Raw genomic sequence first — 24,718 nt, 5'->3', positions numbered from 1 at the left:
ATAAATAAGGAAATATTATTTATTCCTTGTGACGTATTTCTTCCCTTAACAGTCAATCTGTGGAACTCCTCGCTAGAGGAGCTGGTGTTATGTAACTCCTGTGGAGCTGTGGTAACCACTGTTTCTCTGAGTAAAGTGATAATGACCTCTTTGATATCCACCAGTGACTTCTTCCACAGGTGTAACATGATGCAGAAAGGTGTGCGCGCACATGTGTTAACATGCATATTGGGGTTTGTAATCTTTGTGAAGTCTATCAAAAATGGGGCTCTGCATCTAATTCTGTTTGCGATTTGTATCAATTGATGTGCAGGGGAGTCTCAATATGGGGGCCTATCAGTTGTTGTGGGGGTCAGATTAAATGGATGTATTTAATAGGAATCAAAATGAAGTGGTTTGTGTTCTGGGGAGCATCAGAATTACCGTATTTTCCGGCGTATAAGACGAATTTTGATGTTAAAAAACATCCCCCCAAAATCGGGGGTCGTCTTATACGCCGCGTATGCGGCTTTGCAAAGCCTCGGGGGAAGCCGGCGGTGGGGCATCCCAGGCGCGCCTGAGCTGCCCCACCAGAGCCCCTCCGCGGCTTTGCAAAGCCTCGGGGGAAGCCGGCGGCGGGGCAGCCCAGGCGCGCCGGGGCTGTCCCGCTGCCGGGGCGTCCTCAGAGGCTTTGCTCACGGTGTCCCTGGTCTGCTGGAGACGGTCCCCCGCAGACCAGAGGCACCGGGAGCAAAGCCGAAGCGGCGGTGGGGTGCCGCGCTTCTGAGGCTTTGCTCTGGCAAAGCCTCAGAGGCGTGGGACCCCGCTGCTGCTGCGGCTTTGCTCCCGGTGCCTCTGGTCTGCTGGGGACCGTCTCCAGCAGACCAGGGACACCGGGAGCAAAGGAGGTGGAGGGGCGCTGGGGTATAAGACGAAACCCTATCTTTAAACTAAAAAATTAGGGGGTCTTATACGCCCAGTCGCCTTGTACGCCGGAAAATACGGTACTTAGTGATGGGTGACAGTCTCTTGGTCTGTGTTTTCTGTGGTGTGTGGGGCTTTTGCAAGTTATCACTTTTTTTTTTTACATTTCTTCCCCAGTCTGCCTGGGGTTTGGACACTGCCTTTGCTGCTGCAGATTCTAAAGGAGGCCTAAATAGCTGGTGGTGAGAGGGTTCATAATTAAGTAGCTGGTGGTGATAGGGTGGCAGGTTCATAATTTAAAAACTTTATTTGGAGGAAATGATCTTGCCTCCTATGGTTACATAATATAAACAGTTATTATCTTTCGTGGCAGAAGGACCTATGAGGTATTGGGGCTCCATTGTTCTAGGTCTTGTACATACAAATAGCAAAAAGATGATCACTGCCCCAGAGAGCTAATTTAAGCATTGCTTGAAAAAGAAACTGAGAGTCTTTAACTAATGTTGGCCTTTGCTGCTTGTGCATGGCCTATGCTCTGAGATTGCTTTATAATAAGAACACTATCATGGTCCAGACCCCTTTTCCTTCAGTGCCCCAATTGTGCCTCTTTTCAGGGTTTTTTGTGACTTTTTTTTAAGTACTGTAATAGATAGAACTTAACAGTGGTTAAGTACAACAGTGCTGTTGTACTGAGATTATTGATCAGAAGGACTGACATAACTGGCAGTATTGTCATTGTTTTCTTGTACCCCACCATCTATTTTTCTGAGTCCATTTTGCCTTACACTTAAATTGTAAGCCTAGCACAGTGGGCTCTTGGTCAGTGAGTGGGCTTTTAGGTGCTATTATTAGTCTCCCTGAACTTCCTATTCACCAACCACCCGTGTTTTAAATCATGAAACAGGTAGAGTAGAGGGAGCAAATTTATCCATACTAATGCCCTAACAATTTTGTTTCTTGAAAGTGCCACCAGACTACTTGTTTTATCTCATCAATATGCCTTATCTCCTCTAATGGGGAAAGAGCTGTTCAGTATTCATGTCCATACATTCCTTGATTTCTCTGCTAAGACTATCAGCAAGGGCACTGATTATGGTATATGTTAGGCATATGAAGCACATCTTCCAGTAAGTGTACTGGAACCTCTCTGCATTTCTCGCAGGCCACTGAATGCCTGTCTGATGCAAACTATTTTTAGTCACTGACAACTTCGGTTGAATTTCAACCAATGATTGAAGTGAAAGATTCTCAATTTTTATGACTGCTGTCCCAAGCCATCCAATTCCTTGTGATATTCCTTTCCTTCTCGTTCTCACTAGATGCTGCACATCCAAAAACAGAGTGTTTTTAGTATGGCAGCAGAGGGTGTTAACCTATGTCGTCATGGAAGACTCTGCTGGCTTCAGGTAAGGGTCAGTTAGAAAAAAGAGAAAGTGGAACATCTTGAAAAAACACAGTTAAGAAGACATGATCTAAGAAAAAGACTTGGACTAAGTCTACTCTTAAAACAACTCCACACCCTCTCAACATAATTATACACGTACATTTTTTAACTCGTAGTGTAACAGGGCAGGTTAAAGGACTTGATAGAAGGGGAGAGAGGCAGCTCTTAAAAATAAACAGCAATGGCCCTGGCTAATCGGGGGCAGCTGAGACAGGGCTGCTATAAATCAAGGGCTAGATGAGTTGATTCAGGCTGCCACATGACCTCTTTAAAAACCTTTCAGTGGGGGAGGATAGGGGAGAGTGGAGACTGAGTTTGGAGAGTGGAGGTGGAGATGAACAAACAACTGATAAGGAGATTGAGAGAAGCTGAGGGAACAACATCAGCACTGCTAAAGGCAGCAGGGGGAGGTAAGAGGCTCCCACGGAGTGTTTGGAGGCTCCCTTCCCCCCCAAGTGGTCAGAGGAGGACTGCTTATTCACCCCGACTGGCCCGGGGTATCTGCCCCAACACTCTGTTTTGCTGAGGAATAGAAGGCCATATGATGAAAAAGGCCAGTGAGACTTGTATTGTGGCCCCCAAACAGTGGGTTAGTGGGCAGAACAGGGGTCTGGGACCCAGGAATGGGACTGACCTTGCCACAATAGTTAGTGGTAAAAACCACAGTGTGGAAGTGACTATACTAATATAAAGTGTCATACTGGTATTTCTTTTACTTTGTTGAACCAGAATAAGCTATACCAGTGTAAGGAATTTTCTATAACTGCATCTACACTAGGAGGGTTCTGCTGCTTTAACTATGCATAGCTGAAGCAGCAAAACAATTGTGTAGACAAAGCCCATAGTTGGTAATTGATATTGAAACACAGCAGAATATGGGAAGATTAGCTTAAAAGCATCAGTCCAGAGCTGTTGACATTCATGATGGCAAGGCCTTACCTAAATTAAAAGTTGCACTTGGTTTTAACTTTAGGTTTAAACAGTTTATTTAAATGTGTCCAAAGCTTGTGGATGCTTAATTCAATTTTAAATCTGGTTTATGTAAAATAAATGTCCCCACATGGTTTGAATGCATATAACTAAATTGGTTAAAATAACAGCTTTCCTTAAGACAAGGCAACTTTGAATATAAACATGGCTAAGTCTTGTATCAAAGTCTGATGGAAGAGGGCAGGAGACAGTGTTTTCATTTTGGTCCTTGTAGTGAAAGGGGAGTCAATGAAAGGAAAAGTTCAGGGTGACTGTTACTTGCTTTGTCTGTATCCTGTGAAGAAAGTGGGAAAATGGAAATGTGTTTTTTAATGCAAGCGTTGTGCAGAGGATGTCTCACATGTACATTCTTTCCATATCTGAAAATGCTCATTCTGTAACTGCACATAATAAGCTACTGAGTTTGATCCCATATTGCAAGTTTGTCTGAGTGTATCTGTTTGCAAACAGATACACTATCTGCAGATTAATATCCATGAAACTGTAAACCTGCTGTCTTTGATGCTTTTTGTGAACAGCATTCTTTGCAAAAGTTGTATAGTGGCAGACCCTCCCCCCTTTTTTTGATCTCTTGCCTCCCCACTTGCAAATAAATTGGGATTGGTTTATTTTAGGTAGCCACGAGGAGTCGGGTTTTTTTATTTGATGTTTTCCGTCTGGGGCCTGGAATTTTCAAAAATGGACTGCAAATAGTGCTGGAGGACAAGAAAATTTTGAAAGTAAGTGTTCAGAAAGGTGGCAGGGCATCTGTGAAATATTTGGCCATCATTAAGAAATTGCAATTGGCCGTTGAATCAACTGCCAGGTTCAAGCATCTTTCTTTTGTTCTTCAGGTCATTCATGACTGCCGTTCGATCTCAGATTGCCTCTCACACCAGTATGGAATCATTCTTTCAAACGTGTTTGATACACAGGTACTCTGCTGTCTAGTCTAGTTTATAACCAGAGAACAGTGTCCACAAGAGACAAGCTTATTGACTTTTTCTCCTTATTAGGATATAAGAGTTTGCTTAGAACGTATTAGCTATCACATTCTAGTTAACACATTCTTAAACTCCAGTACAGGCAAGGCAGGCTGTATATATGTGTAAATATATGGTAAAAGGCTTCAATTTGACCAGTCAGCACGTACCAAAGCATAGCTTGCTTGGTCTACAATGAAATTTTTTAATGTTAAGATAAGTATACTCTGATGCTCTAGAGTACTGTCACGTACTGGATAAGGGGTGTGAAAAAACAGCCCCTAACCCCAAAGAGCAGCAAGTTAAAGCTCCGTGAACAAGGCTACAGCGTTTTCAACTTGTCTGCTTAGGCTTGGTCTGCACTGGTATAACTACTCTTATTTTGGTGGGACCTAGTCTGCTCACATGCTTCTCTCCTCTCTCCACTGTCCCCTTCCGAAAGATGGATTTCTTGACTGATTCATAATCACTCCAGCTCTGTCTTGGTGAGACGTAAATTGGTTTAGTGGCAGGGCAGATTCATTCCACTCCTAGTATATCTAAATTGTTACAAACTGTCCTTCCACTGCTGTCTCAATGCACTAGTCACTGAAAAATTGATCTATTTTCCTTTCTGTACTCTATTGCACTCGAGTCACTGTGATCAGAAATCACCTAATTTTAGTTCAGGTAAACCCACATAGACCTAATTTCTGAGCCACTTTGGTAGCAAGTAAATACCACTTCTTACAAGTGTGTCTAGACTTGCGTCCACACTTCTTTTGTGTTCTTTTGAAAGACAATCTAAAAAATGCAGGGTTTATTCCGAAATTGGTAAACTTCATTCTATGAGGAAGAATGCCTTTTCCGAAAGAGCTCTTTCGGAAAAAGGCGCGTGTGGACACGGAAGAGGGAGTTTTTTCTGAAGGAAGAGGCCTCCAGGAAAAAGCACGGGTGCCCTCATGGCCACTCCGTCCATAATAATCACAGTTGAAATGTGAGGTAGCGTCCATTGTGTGGAATCTTTTGAAAAAGCAGGTTTCTTTATTGATGCGCTTTGGCAGTGTGGATGATCTCTTCAGAAGAAGCCTACAGTCTAGACGTACCCAGTCGCAGCTTCTCAGAGGAAAAATCAAAAGATGTATCAGTATGCCTCACTCAGCTACATGGCCCTATTGTTACTAACAGCTGTGCAGTTGTTAGGAACAATTAAATTACTTGATTAAAAAAAGAATCTGTAGTAGAGATAAGGCCCAAGTCTGACTAGCTTGGCAAAAATATTTTATTTTCCTCTTCCCTGTGAGACAGTTGTTGTAACTGCCTAATCAGGTGTTATCAGTTAAGTGATCTAGTATTTGATGCAGCCCATTTGTGCATAGTTATGGTATCTTTTAAGCTGCTTTTGTAATGCTATAGATTTACTATTATGCTACAATACTTAAGATTATAGTTTTTGTTTATAAACTTGTTTCACCATGTTTTTCCTCCTTTTGTGTCAGTAATTTAAACAACTATTTTAGCGAGAGAGGAAGAAATTTAACAGGAACTCCCCCTAAACGTATAACTAACATTTTAAAGTGAATGACATTTCAAGGGGAGTGGGCAGAAAACTGTTAGCTGTGAGATTGTACACAACCAAAATAAGTTTGCTGCCATCAAATTAATTCTTATCTTGAGGATGTGCAAAGTGTGGCCTGGGCTAGACAGTGATGATGGAGCCTTTTTTGTGCCCTAAGCAACATTTGAAGGTATGGGCATGATTCCAGTTTGAACATTTTATCTTTAATTTAAACATCTATGTTCTTTGCTTTTTGGACCAAAGATGCTGGTCATCCTATACTGACCATTCTCTTCACAGGTTGCTGATGTCCTGCATTTCTTCAATGTAACAGGTGGGTTCCTTCCACATCGCATCAGTTCCCTTCAGGAGTGCTTGATGCGACATCTCAAGATGTCCCCCCAAAAGGTGTCCTTCCTGGAGTGCAGGCAGCAGGCTATTCAAGTAAGTGGCTCAGTTCAATACCAGTCATAATCTCTAAGGACACAATCAGGAACTGTACATTGCCCCTTTCAAATGTTTGCCTATTGTGATTGTCAGTTGGGAAAGGAGCATGATAATAGGAAACACAGATTTTTTAATGCAGTTTGGGATTGTAAGTGAGGGAGTCTGAGTCTATTCAATATTATACAGGCAATCCACTTCAGTATTATACAAACCACTTAGGGAGCACAAATTTATAATATTAGCTGGTTAGGAAGAAGGTTCAAGCTTCACTTGCCATCAGTGCCCATGACTGTATATTCTAAAAGGTCACTTTGAAATATAATTTATGGGCAAAAAAAATCTACAAACCGTGAAGAAACATGGGGGTCTTAAATAATGTAGGGTATATTTAGATTGGAATAGTTAAACTGGCAAAACTGTGCATAGACAAGGCCTTAGAGCAGCAGTGAGCAATAACTGGCCCGGAGGCCAGATGCAGTTCAGCAGGGTTATGGACATGAGAAATGTAACTAAGAACAACTGTTATGTAAAGTAGATAATCGTTATTCCTTTTCATTTATATTTGGGACATGCAGGAGAACCCTGATATATGGTTTGTGAGACCTCTTCCAACTTCACTGCTGAAAGTGTTGGCTCTGGAAACCACTTACCTTCTACCTCTCCGCTTGTTGCTACTGGATGAAATGATGTCTGACTTAACAAACTTGGTGGATGGATACTTAAATGCATATCGGGAGGGGCCTGAAGATCTTCTAGGGAGCACAGAGGTAGACACTATCTCACTGGATTCTCGGATTGGTTATATCACTTAGTGCCCTATCACTTTGTCTTTCTCCCACTCTTAACAAATCAGAGTTTCTGTTCATGCATAACTGCATTGTTCTATAAGCTATTCTGTGCATGTGTTGTTCAAATACATACAATCTCCCATTTACCAAAGAAATATTTATATTAAAACAATCTCTGGAATTAGTTTGAATTAATGGATACTAGTTTTCAACCTTGCTTCCAGAGATTCAGTATATGAAGGAGCGGTGAGGAATCCTGTGGCACCTTATAGACTAACTGAAGTGTGGTTGATAGAATTCTACTCCATATGGCTAAATGCAGTGCCTTGCATGGTGTCAAGTATCAGAGGGGTAGCCGTGTTAGTCTATAAGGTGCCACAGGACTCCTCGCCGCTTTTGCAGATTCAGACTAACACAGCTGCCCCTCTGATACTTGAGTATATGAAGGGTATGTCTGGAATTGGACTCACTGGAGAACTCAGTTGATTGAATTAGAGGCCTTCTCTATCTCATCCTCTTGCATTGAGACAAGATTGTCACTGGATCACACCTTCCCTGAATTTGAGGCTTGGAACACTTACTATGGAGTTAATGAAATTAGCTTTTACCATTGGAAATGAGGCTGGGATACATCCACAGAGGAAGATCTAAAATTACTTTTATTTTACTGCCCCATATTTAAATAGTAAACTATTGATAAGGAATAATATAGGCCACCTTTAAGAAAGAAATGTGATCTAAGCTTTTTCTAGTCAGGCCCCAATTCAACAAAGTGCAAGTTTAAATCCCATGGGATTACTCACATACTTCATTGAAACGGGGCCTATATGTAGGAGAATTTAAATCAAGATTAAGCATTCACCAGATAAAAAGCTTAAATGAGTGGTTCTGTAGTGCCTTAGTCCTAATCTACACTAGGGAATTATTTCAAAATAACAAGCAGAGCATCCTCACTATCAAGCTCGTTATTTTAAAGTAAGAGGCTGGTTATTTCAAAATAACTCCTGCTTTCTTTGGGGAATAAGTTTATTTTGAAATATTTATTTTGAGTTATCTTGAACTAACTCATTTTAAAATAATTTCTTAGTGTAGACATGCCCCTAGAGACTAACAAAAAATATAAATAGTATCATGAGCTTTCATGGGCACAACCCACTTCTTCAGATGACAAATATCCACTAGATGTCACTATTGCTTCACAAATAAAGGAGAAGATGTCATAATTGACGTGCAGAGGAAGAAAAAAGTGTCCATAGTCTTTCAGAAAAAGGCCTGAGAAGAGCTAAACTTCTAATCCATTATTTTTGAGAGAGTTTGTCTGTTTGTTCAAGAGCTCCTACAAAATAGAGCTAGGACCATCAAATTCCATATACAGCTTCCTCTTATCATAACTTAAAGCAAGGTAAGGGTTTGGTTGTGCCAAAAAATGGGATGTGCCTGGAGTAGGATTGCTTCTCATAAAATCATACAGAATCAAAGGGGCTGGCTGGAGGCACACCCTCCCTTGGCCTGGGATAGCCACAACCCCAAGCTTCCAACTAGGGATGTTAAATTGCGGGTAATTGATTAATTGAATAGTCAATTCACTTTGCATTGACGATTTGACTAGTTGATAGGGCGTTTCTGCCTTTGAAGTGTAGAAACAGCCCTAGGGCTGTTGATACACTTTAAAGGCAAAAGCACTATATGGAGCCTGGGGTCAGCTGGACTCCACGTGGCACTGCTGCTTTGAGATGCAGGGAGGAGCCTGATGCTGAGCTCCCGCGGTGGCATTTCAAAGTGGCAGCAATGCGAGGAGCTCGTGGTGCTGCTGCTTTGAAGTATCCCCTCCTGTTCCCCCATCCCTTGCTGCCTCTTTCTGATCGAGGCAGGAAAGGGGGGAGCGACTAATCGACAAGCTTGTCGACTATCGGATAGTCAACTAGTCTTTAACATCCCTAGTTCACACAGAAAATTGATATTTGCTACAATTTATTTTGGATGATTTACTGGAATGAATTAACTCGCATGGATGTGGGGAAAATTCCAACAGCACCATCATTGCCTGCTTGCCCTGATTGTGGGGAGAGCTCGTCTTCCCTGAAGGCTTTGGGACAGAGCAGCCTCGGCCCTGGCCGCCGGAGCAGCTGCCTGCTGCTCGCCATGCAGCTCCTCTGGTCCTGGTTGCCACATGGCTCCTCTAGTTCTGGCCACTGGAGTGGCCATCTGCCACACAGCTCCTCTGGCCCCAGCCCCAAAATCGCTGTTAACTGGCAGCCAGCAGTCTGCAGCCCGGTGGTTGGGAAACCCCTGTTTTGGACCATTATATATAGCGAAGCAAAAAGAGCATACATTTTTTTTCCCCACCACCTAAGAAAAAAAGTTAGTAGGTTACTTTAATGGAATACCAATACTAAGAATGAGTCAAATCCTTGGTATTAATGTGTTGATGTTACAGGATTTTAGACAGGGAATTAATCTAAAAATAACTTTTTAATTAATGTTAAAATCTAAATAGTTCTCTCTAATGACCTAATTTTCTTTTCATTATCTGTTTCCTTATTTAAAAAAACCTCTCTGCTTAGATAGCAAAAATAGTTGGTATTAATTCCGTTTTTAGTCATTTCATAGTCATCACTTTCAGCTACACTTGCACTAAAGCCTGCTAACCTCAGTGTGTGGGAGGAACAACCAGATTTTCAGTAGCTTGTGGCCTTCTGTTAAACACAAAGTTGCACTGGTTTAAGTAAAATGTGTGTTAAAAACTGATTTATTTTAATCTGTGCAAAACCACCATGTAGACACTCTTGAATTGAATTAAATGTGGTTCCTCAACTAAATAAACTAAACCAATTAAAAATCATCTGTGATGATGTCCTTCCCCTTTTAATGTTTGAGCACACTCCCCAGTATGAAGCCTCAATTTCCTGCTGTTTTCAGTTTTGCAGCCTAAATAATAGAGGGACTATGGTAACACCTACATTTCTAATACAACCCCTTTCTTTGCTGGGTTCAAAAATCACATTTGGAGATGCAGGATTTCTAGCCTACAAATGTCTACTGCTGTTTTTGCCTGAAGAAGGAACATTAAGCAAATACCGTGAAAAAGGGGAGAAGTTCATTTAGAGGCTCAAGGTGGCAGACTGCTGTTTTTGCTGTTAGGACAGTGTGAACCACCTAGCTAGAGAGGGGAAATTAGCATTTTAAAAGCAGAAAAAAGGAACTCCTGCAAAGGAAGCGAGGGGAAAGCAAGCAGCCATTGACCACATACAAGTAGCAGGCAAGCAGCTTAGCCTAAAGAGGGAGCCCAAGAACAGACAAAGGAAGAATGCTGCAGGGTGCAGATAAGGCACTAACAAAGAGTTTTACTTTAGAACAGAAGGTATTCAGGAGAATGAAGGCCAAAAGGAGAGCAAAGAAATGGCAACTTTGATGGGTATTGCTGGTGAATTTGGTGACAACATCATTCATGATTTGCAGTTATCTCAAACATTTGTAACCTGCAGCATCTTTCTAAATGGATGAGTTTCAATCTTGCTGACACTAATGGGTCTGAAAGCATATGGACAGCTGTGTGACCTGTTGTGTCCAACTGTGCTCAGAACAGCTACATCCACATCATTTATCTTCTACCTTACCTCTGATGGAACCAATAATGTTCTGCTATCATTGAAGTAGAGAGTTGGTAACATACATTGTTGTTGCTCTAAAGAAGTTGCTCAAGCATCAACAGTTTGGAATAAACATTAGATGATGCCCTGATTGTTACTGAGTGTATCAGTGCTTACATTCAAGAAGGCTGTTGAAGTATCAGTTGCAATAGAAACTGCAGTGAAGTAGTCTCTGGAATTTAGTGTGAACCAAGAAATTCATGTCCTGAATCCATGATACAAAAAAGCCATGGCATTTCTATAAGGCATTTCCATGTAGCCATTGTGCACAAACTGTGCACACTGACAAAGGGTATGTCTACACTACAGCATTATTTTGAAATATCTTATTTCGAAATAGTTAATATGAAATATGTTATTTCGAAATAACGCGTCTACACACACAATGCATTTTGAAATAGCGTTTTGCTATTTCAAAATAGCGCGTCCATACTGAGAGGACACTGAATAGCATTTAAGGCCAGCCGGAACCAGGACCGGCAGGGCATCAGGTCAGGAGTTACTTTGTGTGGCTGCTGCCTGAGACTGTCTGAGGCCTGTGCTTAAAGGGATCCTCCCCGGACAGCCGGTCTCAGTTTTTCCTGCTTGCTTGCCTATCTTGATGAGGGACAGCAAAGCATTTTGTCTGTGTGCTCTGGTTGCCCTCACTCGGGACACCACATTACTCTGCAACATGGAGCCGGAGCCGCCCCTGGGCACTCTGGTGCTTCTCTTGGACGCATTGCTGAGAGCCTGGCTGCACTTTCTGCACGATGCCATTCGGGAGGTCCATCGGGGGGCTGTCAGTATCCAGGAGGCCCTGCAGGAGAGCTTCCACCCTGAAGAGCACTAAGAGCCTCCCTAGTCTGCCCCACTGGGGGCTTGTGCCTCATTCCTTCCTCACATCCTTCCACTTACCCCTCCCTAACTCCCATTCCTGATGTAAAATAAAATACATGTATTTTCATGAACACACACTCTCTTTATTTAACAAAACGGGGGGGGATGAAACTCTGTTGAGACTGGGGAAAGGAGGTGGGAGAGAGGAGAGGGGAGGGGGAAGCAAGCGAAAGAAAGGAGAGGGGAAGCTCAGGGTTGGGGGGGGGTCTCGCTGAACCAACATGATTTTCATGCAAACCTGCTCCTGGGTTTGCATGTGGCCTTTGGTGGTCAGCCTGGCAGCTATCCTGCCATAGACAGCCACGTTCCTCTGTCTAGTGCAGAGATAATGGACGTTGGGGGGCATCCCCCCAAATCTGAGTGATGGCCATGATCTCCACCCTGGACCAGGAAGGTGCCCGCCTTCTCTGGGCCCTGGCAGGCTCCTGGGAGCTGACAAACTGCTCCTGGGGAGCGGTGGAGGGCTGGCTGCCAGTGGCTTGCTGGCTCATGTTTTGGACCACTGGGTCAGGGGCAGTGACTGCTGGCTCTGGGCTGGCAGGCTTGGAGCTGGCACAGGCACTGTGGCCAGATTTAACCCCTTTAAGGGCTCCGGGGAGGGAGAGGAGTGTTCTTGGTTGAGGCTGGAGTGGTCACCAGAGCACCCTGGGAAGGCTGGAGGCCCCCTAGTCTACACAGCACTTATTTTGAAATAGCTATTTCGAATTTGGCGTTTTGTCGTGGAATGAGGTTTACCAAATTCGAAATAAGCGCTCTCTACTATTTTGAATTAACTTCAAAATAGCGGTTTGGTTGTGTAGATGCTAGTAAAGTTATTTTGAAATAACTTTGCTGTGTAGACATACCCTCAGACTGATGGCTACTCCAGTTTATTTTCAGAAAGTACCAGCAGAGAAGACATGTTGCCATGACCTGTTGCTCAGTTTAGTAATCAACGCAGAGCAGCCATCAATCCAAGATGACACTTAAGATTGAACCTAAGAAAGGATAAACTTAAACAACAAATAGTCTTTAAAGTGCTACCAGACTAACAAAACATATAGATGGTATCATGAGCTTTTGTGGGTACAACCTGAAGTGGGTTGTACCCATGAAAACTCATGATACCATCTACATGTTTTGTTAGTCTTTGAAGTGCTACCTGACTATTGGTTGTGTTTTAATTTTTTCCTCTTACAGACTAATTTGGCTATTCCTCAGAAGCTAAGAAAAGATGGAATTCGTAATGTAGAAAAAGAGGAACTTCAGTGACCATGACTGAGACCAAGCATTGTATGTATTATCAGAAGCTGGAGTCAGCAGTGGCATCTGAACCATACCCTTAATCTCCTCAGATTCTGTCCCCTTTTACTCTGCTCTACATTCTTTTGTCAAAATAATACTTAGCAGGTCCCAACAAATATGCAGTGTCCTGATATTGTCTCATTTGTAGCCAAATCCTAGCCCATACAAATTAATCACCTGAGACTCATCATTCTTTTTAGTAGGAAACTTAGTGTGGAGTTGCCACTTCAGCTCTGGAGTAAAATGTGTACCTGGAGTTGTTATAAAATGCACAAGATCTGTCTTTTTTTTTTTTTTCTGGTAAAATTAATCCAACACTGTTTTATGAAACGACATAGGCCAGCTGCAGATTTGACCAGTCTGGAGTTCATGTGTCCCCCAATAGGGCTTTCTGTTCTTGTTGTTACAATTCCTAACTTCCACATCTTATTGGCTGGGATGAAACTTTGGTATGAAATCCAGTTGATTTGTTACTGCCAGCTGTTCCTGTTGTTCCATTCAGTACTGCACTGCCATCACCACATTATCGAAGAGAGTGCAAAAACAAGCAGTGCCCCCAAATTGAAATTGTTTTCTTTTATTGAGTTGCAGAATCATGGCTTCAACTTAAGAGTCTGCAGGAGTTCACCCACAATTTTTAGTTACGTTATACAGTGTTAGCCATGTAAACAAGAGCGTGAAAATGTGGGAAGTTTTTTTTTTAAGTAGAGTGAAATAATGTGATATCCTGTCCCTTTAAATGGTTGAACACTTCTCTCCCACTGCAAAGCCTTGTTTTTTGGTTTTGGTTTTTATTTTTGACAATAAAGCCAGCCCAGCAAACAGCTGTATTTTTATCACTTTTCTGTAGGGTCTAAAGGTAACAGCAGCCACATCAGTCTGTTTAAACTGATTTCTAAATTATACCTTTTGTAATGCTGGAGGCACTTTCTGTGTCAGAATATATTACTGGAGCAAGAGAGTCTCTTTATTTACTCAGCTCTGATTCCCAGAAAGTAGTAAATAGCAAATAGTGCTTTTCCCCCATGTGTATTTGGCAACATTTTATTTGGATGCAGACCTATCACAATCTTTAGTATAGAGACACAGGAAACCATGGTAGATCACCTCTAGAATGGATTACTGCAATCTGTTTCGTACAACTACTCCTGAGAACCACTGTTCCTCTGACTACCTGTTTGCTTTTTATTGGAAGCATGCTATGCTTCTACTACATAGATTGCACTGGCTTTGAGTTTTTGTGACTTAGCCCTGAATGGTTCAGATTTTGGCTTCTCTTCTTTCTGTAGAATATCTCAGCACTAGAGTTGCTAAACACCTGTCTTCCTGATCAAACAGGACAGAGCTGGTGACAAGACATGTTCAATTAAAGGCATTTTACACTAGAGTTTACTACCATGGCCATTTTGATCCAGTAAAGCCAAGTCATTGACCTTCAAGGCAAGCAAGGTTTAGCTATTTTTCTAGGCCTTTGTGAGGGGGTGGTTAAGTGGGTGAAAACTGAAAAGAGGAGAATTATGGTCCTAAAATGCTGGATAGGTGTTAATGTGACTTTCTTTACTTGCACAACAAACGTACATATTAATGAGAGCAATGATTAGGGGATTTTACCAATATGTATATAATGGTATTAAGCCAAGACTTTGTTTCTGGGGTGCAAATGCTGGATGGGGAGGGATAAACAACAAAATCAAACCCTTGTTTCATTGGCATTTAAACAACCAAAATATATAGTGGGCATTTTAAAGGTTGTTCTTACAAAACATCTTTTTATCATGAAACCTAATATTTGAAGTCAGTCTGATTTGACATATCCCTTTCAAAGGGGACAGGATTTTTAATATTTATTTTGCAGCTTTTGCCTCTTTATGATGTATAAGGATGGCCTGAAACTGCTTGCTTCATGTTACAAGTATTGGGGATGGCCTTCAAAGTTTTAGTTGAAGGACCTACTTGATTTCTCTGAGCATGGTAGTGAGGTTATTACACCTTAGTTGAAATAGTGGAGGTGTGAATCTTTAGCATAAAATATATTTTGAGACAATCTAGCCGTTAATCAACACCATACACACTTATTGTAATAAATGGTGTACGAAGTATACCTTGAGGGGGTATCATCTGAAAACTCATAATTTGCTGGTTAGTGTTGTTCTGATAAAAACGTGTGGCAAAATTGTTTGTGATGTTCTAAGACTTCTCTGTATGATAATACATTTCAAATTACAATAGAAGTTGGCAAACGGGTCTGTCTCCAATTCAGGAATGTGTGCTCCACTTAACGTGCATGTAAGTAGTAAATAGTCATCAAGCAGGAAAGATAGACAAACTTCAAATAGGTGAGGAAAAGGAGCAGAAAACACCACCTCCATAAGACTTATTTCCAGAATCTCCTTGCAATTTTTTTTACAAGACGGTGACTGACAATGTAAAAAGGAGAGTCAAACGTTCCAAAGCACCCCCCTCTCTCTGTCTATCAGTTAATGTTCCAGAGATGACAAAGAAGCCTCTATTGAACTGGAAAAGGGGTTCTGGCCTAAGCTGTTTGATCACTAAGACTGCTGAGAGCAAGTGGTAAAAGAAACTTAACTTGAATTAACATTGTTCAAGTTGCATTTTATTTTTGTCTTGTGAGTATTTCTGACCTTTAATTCTTCATTACTTGCAATTTTTTTTGTTGGTTCTACTCCAAGGTGTTTAAATTGAAGTGTCTAGGAAACTCCATTTGGGGAAATGTATTGGCACCGTGTATATTTCTGTTTAAGAAATATGGACTTTGTGAATTTGTACTGCTTAGGAGAGGGCTGGGCAATACAAGACATACATCTCTGGGGGAAAATCTGAGACTGGGAGCCTCTTGGGAACAACTTGCCGTATATAACCAAGACCTGTAAGAGCAAAGGTGTTGCTAACTGGCTGCAACACATACAGGTATAGCTGGGAACAACTTGCTTGCTAAGCTGTTTTCATTTGTGAGTGGTCCATAATGGAGACTATAGCAGCAAAGTATTGTAAAGGGCAACATATGTCAGAGGGCACGAATGGCCAACTCGTTAGTCTAGATCATATCCTGGGTATATCGCAACATTGAAATGGTATTTAAAAGCCCAATAGATTTTAAATGGTTTTCCCTCCTAGTTTGCTTTTTTTGGGGGGGAGGGTGAGTTTGAGGGTATTTCTCTTCCTTTCAGTGTCTCTCTATTCTTGTGATGTGATCACTTCCTTAATTCTTCAGTTCACAGGAGGGAATTTTACCAACAATATTAAATGACATGATGATAAAACCCAATAGCCAATGGAGCATTGACCAGAAGAGGCCACATCATTAGCACTGCTGAACTAGTATCGAGTGGAAACTTTTTTAACTATTGATTCCTAGTACAGAAAACCTTTTGGGCAGACCAATCTAAATTTCTAGTGTAAAAATGAGCATACTTAAAAAAAAAAAAAAAAAACACCACCCCTTTTAGTTCTTTATTCACCATAAAGAAGCAAAAAATGGAACAAGCCCCCTATTTCTTCTGTTGTAGGTTTCCTTTAAGAAGAAAGTTTAAAATCTTTTGTGCTTAGTTTCTCCTGAAGATAGGAATTACTTTAAATTTGGAAGGTACTATAATAAACAAGTAATTATTCTGTTGGGCTGTGACCTGTACCTGTGAACAGGGATCTCTCATGTTCTGCCTGTTTTTTCTTTTAAATCAGACTTCTTGTATGGAGCTGCCAGAGGAGCTGCGTCAGATGGGAGATTTCCAAAAATGGCGAAGAGAGAAAGCAGTACAAATGTACAAGGTAAATGAGGAGGGTCTTCTGATCAGACCACCAGTGGAATCCACAAGAAGGAAGGCAGCAGAAGTGGGAGAAAAACAAGGAGAGAATGGTATTTGGCTTTCTTCTAATGGAGCTGCATTACACAAGACATCCTTCCATCCCCAGGATCCACTTCATCAAAATTATGATGAGCAAAAGCAAGAGGTAGATCACTGGGGAAAAAAGTCTAGAATTGTCTGTAAAACTCCATCCTTGGAAATGGAGGCAGAAGCTAGAGACTTGGACAGCTGGAATTCTGTATCGGAGCACAATCAAAAAATGAGGAAGGAAGTCTCTCCAATGCAGAGACCTCACACACAGGCTGCTCAATCTTTACAAGAAAGGATAAGTCTGTTGTTGACTGGAAACAAGGATGAAGACTTATTTTCTGCAAAGCAAAGCACCATTGCATCTGCCTCCTCTCTTCCAAAAATGAGCAATTTACATCTAGATTCATTTCAGGTGCCACGACAGCCATCCCCTTCTGTACTGCCTCATTGCTCGGTCCTAGAATCTGTTGGTTTGCAGCAGCACCCACTGAAGATGAGAGAGAACTACTTTTCACATTTCTCAGTAAGGCCAGAAAAGGAAGGGAGTTCAGCGGTTCACTTTGCCTTCCCTTCAGGTTTCAGCTGTCGAATGCCAGCACCAAGCCCTGCAAGAAAATAGCAGTTATTTTCGTTTACCCTTTCAAAAAAAGGAAAAGTAATTGTCTCCACTATCCTGTCACTGCAAGTGTCTTTAAGAATTTATAGGTATTGGAGAAAAGTATTTCCATTCCTTTGTTCCCCACTTGTTGAAATAGTTCTACAGAACTCTTACCCAGTTCTAGACAGGTCCCTATTGTGTATATATATCTTGCAGGTATAGGTTATATCCAGTCCCTGAATGAAATAAGCCATACCAGGAAAATCACTCTTGTGGCAATGTAACTGCATCTTTCCTAGGTCTTTTGCTGGTCTAAAAAAATCACTCCTCTAAATGATAATATATCTGCAAAAGTTTCTAGTGTAAACTTGGCCTAAGTGTGACAACACTGAGATAGTACCATCATTTTCACAAACTGCCTACGTCTAAGTAACTGAGCTGCAGAGAATGGGATTATTAAAGATTGTCCATGATTTGGTAAAGACATATATTTAAGTATTGCGTTGTCAGTGCTCCTGATGTTTTGGAAGAGTAAATCATTTCATTCTGTTGGTGGTGGTAGGGAAAAATGGGGAGGATGTGTTGTCAAATTTTATGGCTAGCTGTATCCAGTAAACTTTCATTGAGCACTAACAGTGTATGTAACAGAGGAGGTGTGATGCTCTGTCCCAAGGAGATTACACTCTTGTGGTTCTTTCCTTCTTACACTGCAGTTACACTAATGAAATGTGAGGGTATTTTACTATCACATAGAATCCAGGGTTTGTGCTTTTGAATGTACACATATATTTGATTATTTGTGTTGATTGGGACACACATTGTTGAGCCATTGATGACCATTTGTCAGCCTGTGAGATTATATATGCATTTTTGAAGTAGTATTGCCAGGGAAAACAAATTCCATTTTTTTTTACAAGCAATACTAAACTAGCAGTTTCCAAATAGGACTTTCTTTTGGGACTGGCTTATTTTTTCTCCCCCCTCTCCCTCCACCCATTGTTGGGCGGAAGGTGTTTCAGAGGTGGATCACGGGAACATGCTCCCAATACCAGTACATTTTGGGGCTAAGGAGTGACCAGGTTCTACAAGTTCTCTAAAACATTTACAGTGTTCTGTATTTAAGAAATAAAAACAGGTTCTATTGTCATAGTTTAAACAGAAAAATAAAAGTTGCTTGAAAAAAAGCATCTCTTTTTTTAAAGTTTTTAAACTAACACAGACTCTGAAAACCAGATATTACAGAATTAACGTGAACACCCACCTAACCTTAACTCTCACCTCTGGAGTTGGCATTGGGAATAATCACTATATACTCTAGCTATGTTCACTGTATTAGAAGTTGCTGTATTGAATACAGGCAGTCCCCGAGTTACGCGGATCCGACTTATGTCGGATCCGCAGTTACGAACGGGGCTTTTCTCACCCCGGAGGACGGGAGTGGCGGGACGCCCAGATGAGCCGCGGTCCCGCCGCCTGCGTCCTCCGGGGCGAGAAAAGCTGCTCCCCGTCTCCCTGGTCTGCTGGTCACAGCAGGGAGATGGGGAGCAAAGCCTCGGAGGCCACCCGCAGCGGGACAGCCGCAGCGCTCCTGGGCTGTCCCGGTGCGGGCGTCCTCCGCGGCTTTGCTCCGTGTCTCCCTGCTCTGACCAGCAGACCACGGAGACGGGGAGCAAAGCCTCAGAGGACACCCGCAGCGGGACAGCCGCGGCGCATCTGGGCTGTCCCGCTGCAGACGTTCTCCGCGGCTTTGCTCTGTGACTTCCTGGTCTGCTGGGGGGGGGGGGGGGAGCTCAGCTAGTGCCCTCTTGCCCCCCCCCCCCCCCCCCCCAGCAGACCAGGCTTTTCTGCCCAGGACGCCTGGGGCAGAGCAGCTGGGGTGCTGCTGGGTTGCTCCAGTAGCACTGAGGAGCGGCGCTACTGGAGCAACCCAGCAGCACCCCAGCTGCTCTGCCCCAGGCGTCCTGATTTAGCCGCTGCTGAAACTGACCAGCGGCTGACTACAGGAAGCCTGAGGCAGAGTTGCTCTGCCCCCGGCTTCCTGGAATCAGCTGCTGATCAGTTTCAGCAGCAGCTGACTTGGGGATGCCTGGGGTTCTTAAGTTGAATCTGTATGTAAGTCAGAACTGGCATCCAGATTCAGCCACTGTTGAAACTGATCAGTTTCAGCAGTGGCTCAATCTGGACGCCAGTTCCGACTTACATACAGATTCAACTTAAGAACAAACCTACAGTCCCTGTCTTGTACGTAACCCGGGGACTGCCTGTAATGGAGGGATGAACTGTGAGTATGAGATGAGGCAATCCTGGGGGGTGGGTCCTGCTTGTGAGGGGAGGTGTTTCTGGAATGCTCTGCATAAACCTTGCCCTATGTCTGTGATGAAAGGAAAGAGGTGCATATAGTCCCCTGCAGGCTGAGCTTAGTACCTTTAAAATAACAATTATTCAAGCACATAATATATTGCATAACAATAGCAGTGAAGCTTCACCAGCATAGGCTCTACAGCCCTGTCTGAGACCTTGGATCTGTACCTGACTTGATAGCTTATGCTCCTACTCCCTGCTACCACGGCTCTGCTGCCATTGATATTTGAGCTTACTAAATCAAAACTGGCTTGGGTATGTCAACTCATGCCACAGGTACACTTCAGGTTTCAGTGTAGACATACCCAGGTAGGGCAGGGCTTCTCCAGTTACTAGCTCTCTGGGGGCAAGAACCTAGGAGAGAGAGACACTAACTTCCCCAGGGTAAAGACCCCCTGAATACCAATTCACACAGGATGCAGGGAGAGAAATTAGAGCTTTACAGATTGCAGATATAAGCCCCTCCCCAGTTTTCTCCTAACGCGGGGAGGTGGAACATCCTCCAGCTCCAGGCTAATATGAAATGAGAGGGATATGGTCTCAGACTGCCTCCAAAGGGGCAGGCCTCAAGCCCTTTGCTTGCTCGCTTGTGGGACTGGAAGTAAGGCTGGATTCCTCAAAGGGACACTGATGAATCAGTGCTGTAACTAAGGTGTAATACCCCCTGAGGTGGAAAAGTAGGCACTTGTGAGTGATTGCTCGGCCTAACTTCACAGACCACATGTAGCTTAATATCTTTCAGAAAATGGAGCCTATGCTAACTAAATTAGCTGTACAAATTAGCACTGCCAAATTTCCCATAGAGAAAAATAATTGTTGATATTGGCAGATTGAACCACAGGCATATTAGTACTTTCTCAGATTTCTGCTAACAGTAGGATTCAGAAATAAACTTAAACAACAAATAGTTAAAGACTAACAAAACATGTAGATGGTATCATGAGCTTTCGTAGGCTCTGCCCACTTCTTCAGATGAACAGAGTGTTGGAGATCCAGAACTAAAATAAATTGGGAAGGGAGGGGGAGAAGAAGGGGAAAAAAGGGGAAAGGGGGGAAACAAGAAGAGGTAGTGGGTATAAAAATATCAAGGGGAAAGCTGAGCTAGAATGTAACAGGAAAAATAGTCATAAGCACCTAAAGACTGGATAGTCAAAAGAGGCAGATAAGAACCATTAGTAGGCAATAGAAAAGAAGAGTACTAACAACAGATACTATACCAGTAGTCTCCAACCTTTGCAAGCACTTAAGGGCGATCCAGGACGTATCTCAAACCAAATACCCTTGCCCTGCCTCCTTTATGCCCCTTCCCTGAGGCCCCACCCCTGCTCACTCTGTCCTGCCTTCCTCCATCGTTCCTCCTTTTCTCCAGGCAGGGGCAGAGGGTTAGGGCACGGGCTCTTGTCGTGGGCTAAGGGATTTGGAACAGGAGAGGGGCTCTAAGTGAAGCCTGGGGTAGGGGGGACTTGGGGTGCAGGAGGGGATTCATGACTTGGGTGGGGGTTCAGAGCTGGCTCCAGCTGGACACTGCTCACCTCAGGTGGCGATGGGGCAGTGGGGCTAAGGCAGGCTCATCCCTGCCCTGGCCCTGCACCACTACCAAAAGCAACCAGCAAACTCTGTCCCCCCCCATCCCAAGCGCTGCTGTGCCCCCCCCCCCCTCCATTCTGACATCAGTGCTCCCTCTTCTCCCTTCCCTGTTCTGCACAGCAAGCTCCTGGGAGGGCAACTCCAAGGCAAAGGGCAGGAGGTGTGCAGCAATGGGAGGAGGGGCAGCTGAAGTGCCAGCACTTGATAGCTTCTTGGCCAAGCCAGTTAGGATCATGTCAGGGGCTCCAAGATCTACCAGTAGATCCCAAGCTTACAGACAAAAAATCATTGGCACCTTCATTGTTTGGTAGATTGGAGGGAGGGATAGCTCAGTGGTTTGAGCATTGGCCTGCTAAACCCAGGGTTGTGAGTTCAATCCTTGTGGAGACCATTTGGGGCAAAAGTTTGTCAGGGATGGTACTTGGTCCTGCTGTGAAGGCAGGGGGCTGGACTCAATGACCTTTAAAGTCCCTTTCAGTTCTAGGGGATAGGCAATCTCCATTAATTTATAATTTAATTTAAGATAATGTCCCAGCCATCTGGTATCTTTTTTAATCCATTAGCATGAGTATCAAACTTGGGAATGAGTTGTAGTTCCAGTCCTTCCCTGTGTAATTTGGCTTATGGAATTGGTCTGTAACAAAACAGCGACTTGAAGATCTGTTAATGAGTGCCCAGGTAGATTGAATTGTTCCCCAACAGGTTTTTGTATGTTCTTTTATGGAAATCTGATTTATGTCCATTAATTCTTTCCTGTTGTGACTGTCCAGTTTGTCCAATATATATTGCAGTGGGGCATTGCTGGCATTTGATGGCATAGATTACATTCCTGGATGAGCAATTGAATGAACCTCTGATTTAGTGGCTTATGTGGTTGGCTCTAGTAATGAATTAACTTGTATAGATATGTGGGCAGAATTCTCCAGGTGGATATTTCAGTTTTAGGAATGCTTTATATAAATCCTGTCGGCCAGGGGTGGCCAACCCGTGGCTCACGAGTCGCATGCAGCTCTTCAAAGAAAAAATTGTGGCACCCGCACCCACGGCTCTGAAAGGGGCAGTGTGTTTCTGTCTGCACAGGATGCTAGTGCAGACTTCAAAATGGTCACCTTAAAAGGGCAATGCCTGCTCTGCTGTTAAAAGGGCTACAGCTGGGCCCTCCCCTCCCCCCCCCCCCTTTTCTATAGTTCGACCAAATGCGGTGGCTGGGGCTTTTTTTTTTTTTTTTGGCTCTTTGCACTGTATCCACCACTATTTTGGCTCTTCATCTGTAACGGGTTGGCCACCCCTGCGGTAGGTGTTTGTCTCTGTCTGTGGGATTGGAGCAAATCTGGTTGTATCTTAGGGCTTGGCTGTGTACAATAGATAGAGAAATGTGTCTGGAATGGAAGCTGGAGGCATGAAGGTAAGTGTAGCAGTTGGAGGGTTTCCAGTATAAGGTGGGGGAAATTTGTTCATTATTTAATTGTACTGTAGTGTCCAGGAAGTGGATTTCCTGTGCAGATTAGTCCAGGCTGAGGTTGATAGTGGGGTGGAAGTTGTTGAAATCCTTGAGAAATTCTTCAAGTCTCTCTTCCGTGTCATCTATGTAATGTAAGTAAAGTATGGGTGTTGGGGGCAGGAGCTGAGGAAATGTTGTTCAAGGTCAGCCATAAAGATGTTGGCATATTGTGGTGTCATGCAGGTGCCCATGGCTGTGCCACTGACTTGAAGATACAAATTGTCTCTGAAACAGAAGTAGTTGTGGGTGAGGACAAAGTCACAGAGTTCTGTAACTAGGTGTGCTGTGTTTTCGGGGATGGTGTTCCTGATGGCCTGTAAGCTGTCTTCATGTTTACATTTCATGTGTGTAGCTCAGGTTCCATTGACAACATGTCTTAGAGCCACACATGCAATGTGAAAATGAAGGGCTAGAAACCCTCTTGGCTAATAATCTTGCTGCACATATGCATTTCAGTTGCTTTGGTGAGTGAGTGTTTGGCATGTATTATTCTAGAAAGCCAAACTATTCAATATTTCAACATTATTTCCCAAAGGGGCAGCAGGTAATATGCACTAGCTGATAAATGTTGCAAAACTGATATCTGTTGGGGGAGGAGCAGAGCCATGATTTGAAGCGCGCGCGCGCGCGTGTGTGTATTTAGAGGGGGAGGGGAAAGGAAATTGATAGACGGTCGATGTTGTGAAATGTTGTTCTTTTCAAAGGTCTGTATTTCAGGAATAATTTGCTCAAATGACCCAAAATTTAGACCACTAACTCTATTCCACACCCTCATGAGGCACAGTAAATTTCATGACACTCTTTAAACAGAGAGGGCATCTCAACATTTATGATGGCAAAACTGACACTGCACTATAATAAATAAATTAAAAAGAAAACCAAACTTCAGGGATCTTGCCTTTGTTGCAAATGTGGGTCTTTCTAGTAACACATCTTCTTTTGATAGAAGTTTGAAGGGAAAAATAGGAGGCATGCTATTCAAACAGGCCTTTCATTGTTGCAGTGGGGGAACCGTGTAGAGCCATAAACTCCTAACTGCAGTTAGGTGACCGGCTGGAGGATGGGGCACAGAGGAGCAAAAGCCAATGAATAATGATGTCCAGAGGAATCCCAGAGCAATCCTCCCCTTGTTGCAGTGTGTGGATGAGGGCTGCCATTTCAGATTTTCGGGTGGAGGGGGGGCAGCTATAACTGATTCCATTCCAGAGGCTACTCAGGCACCTCAAATCCCGTTTGGTTTTTTTTTGCAGGAGATAATTGAGAAATTAACTGACAGGAACGCTGTTCCTGATACTTATATAAAGGAAAATATAACAAATACCAATTAAAGCCATATTTTAAGTTTATTTGTAAATTTAGAACAATCAACAGCAAGATATTTCTGATCTCAAATCTTGGTGTTTAACACAAGTTTGATACTTTGTATACTATCTTTAGCAGAGAGAAATAAAATCTGCTTAGCCATGCAATTGTTTTTTAAATGTCTTATGGTTCAAACTGTGAAGACTAGAATGAGGGAGTTAATTTATTCCATGAATGTCTAAAAGTAAATAAATTACTGAAAAATAAACAATCCATATATGAGCTAAAGCAGTGAGTAACACTGTGGTCTTTTTTGGGCTCAGAAAAAAACAGTAAAAATAGAATTGCCGGATTTCTACTGAATCAGTAGTCCACAATCACTTAAACAAAAAACCTGCTTGTCTCAATGGATTTGAAAAAAGTGCTGCAGAAGCTCCCAGCTCTGTTGAATCTGCCAGATACACCTCTACATTCCTGTTGGAAGAGCAAAGAAGAGCAGCATAGGTAGCTTTTGGCTGGCTGGTGAGTAGAGAAGAATAAGCCAAGGATGATGACTGCTCACCTTGTGTTTTCCATGTGTTGCTGCAGTTCTGTTCTTGGCAAGATGGAACCAGTATCTCAGGAGTTCTGA

General features: G+C 42.9%; 1 protein-coding gene across 14 annotated transcripts in view; it reads left to right on the top strand.

Moving 5' to 3' along the window:
- Positions 1-18,536, top strand: part of EXD1 (exonuclease 3'-5' domain containing 1) — an 83,215-nt gene extending 64,679 nt beyond the window's left edge. For 8 of the 14 annotated variants that reach the window (XM_075927130.1, XM_075927128.1, XM_075927126.1 and 5 more), the window contains exons 7-11: positions 2,223-2,309; positions 3,952-4,251; positions 6,137-6,280; positions 6,859-7,050; positions 16,584-18,535. In XM_075927130.1, the coding sequence (XP_075783245.1) occupies positions 2,223-2,309; positions 3,952-4,251; positions 6,137-6,280; positions 6,859-7,050; positions 16,584-17,357 (1,497 nt within the window). In that variant the 3' untranslated portion in view covers positions 17,358-18,535. Of the gene's footprint in view, positions 1-2,222; positions 2,310-3,951; positions 4,252-6,136; positions 6,281-6,858; positions 7,051-16,583 lie in introns of all 14 variants that reach the window. The other 6 variants (XM_075927133.1, XM_014576313.3, XM_075927135.1 and 3 more) reach the window with 6 other exon arrangements.
- The last annotated feature ends 6,182 nt before the right edge of the window (positions 18,537-24,718 follow it).

Source organism: Pelodiscus sinensis, chromosome 4 (assembly GCF_049634645.1).
Source record: "Pelodiscus sinensis isolate JC-2024 chromosome 4, ASM4963464v1, whole genome shotgun sequence".
Classification (NCBI taxonomy): Eukaryota; Metazoa; Chordata; order Testudines; family Trionychidae; genus Pelodiscus; species Pelodiscus sinensis.
The sequence above is the reverse complement of the archived record's forward strand: the minus strand, read 5'-3'. Positions and strand labels throughout refer to the sequence as shown.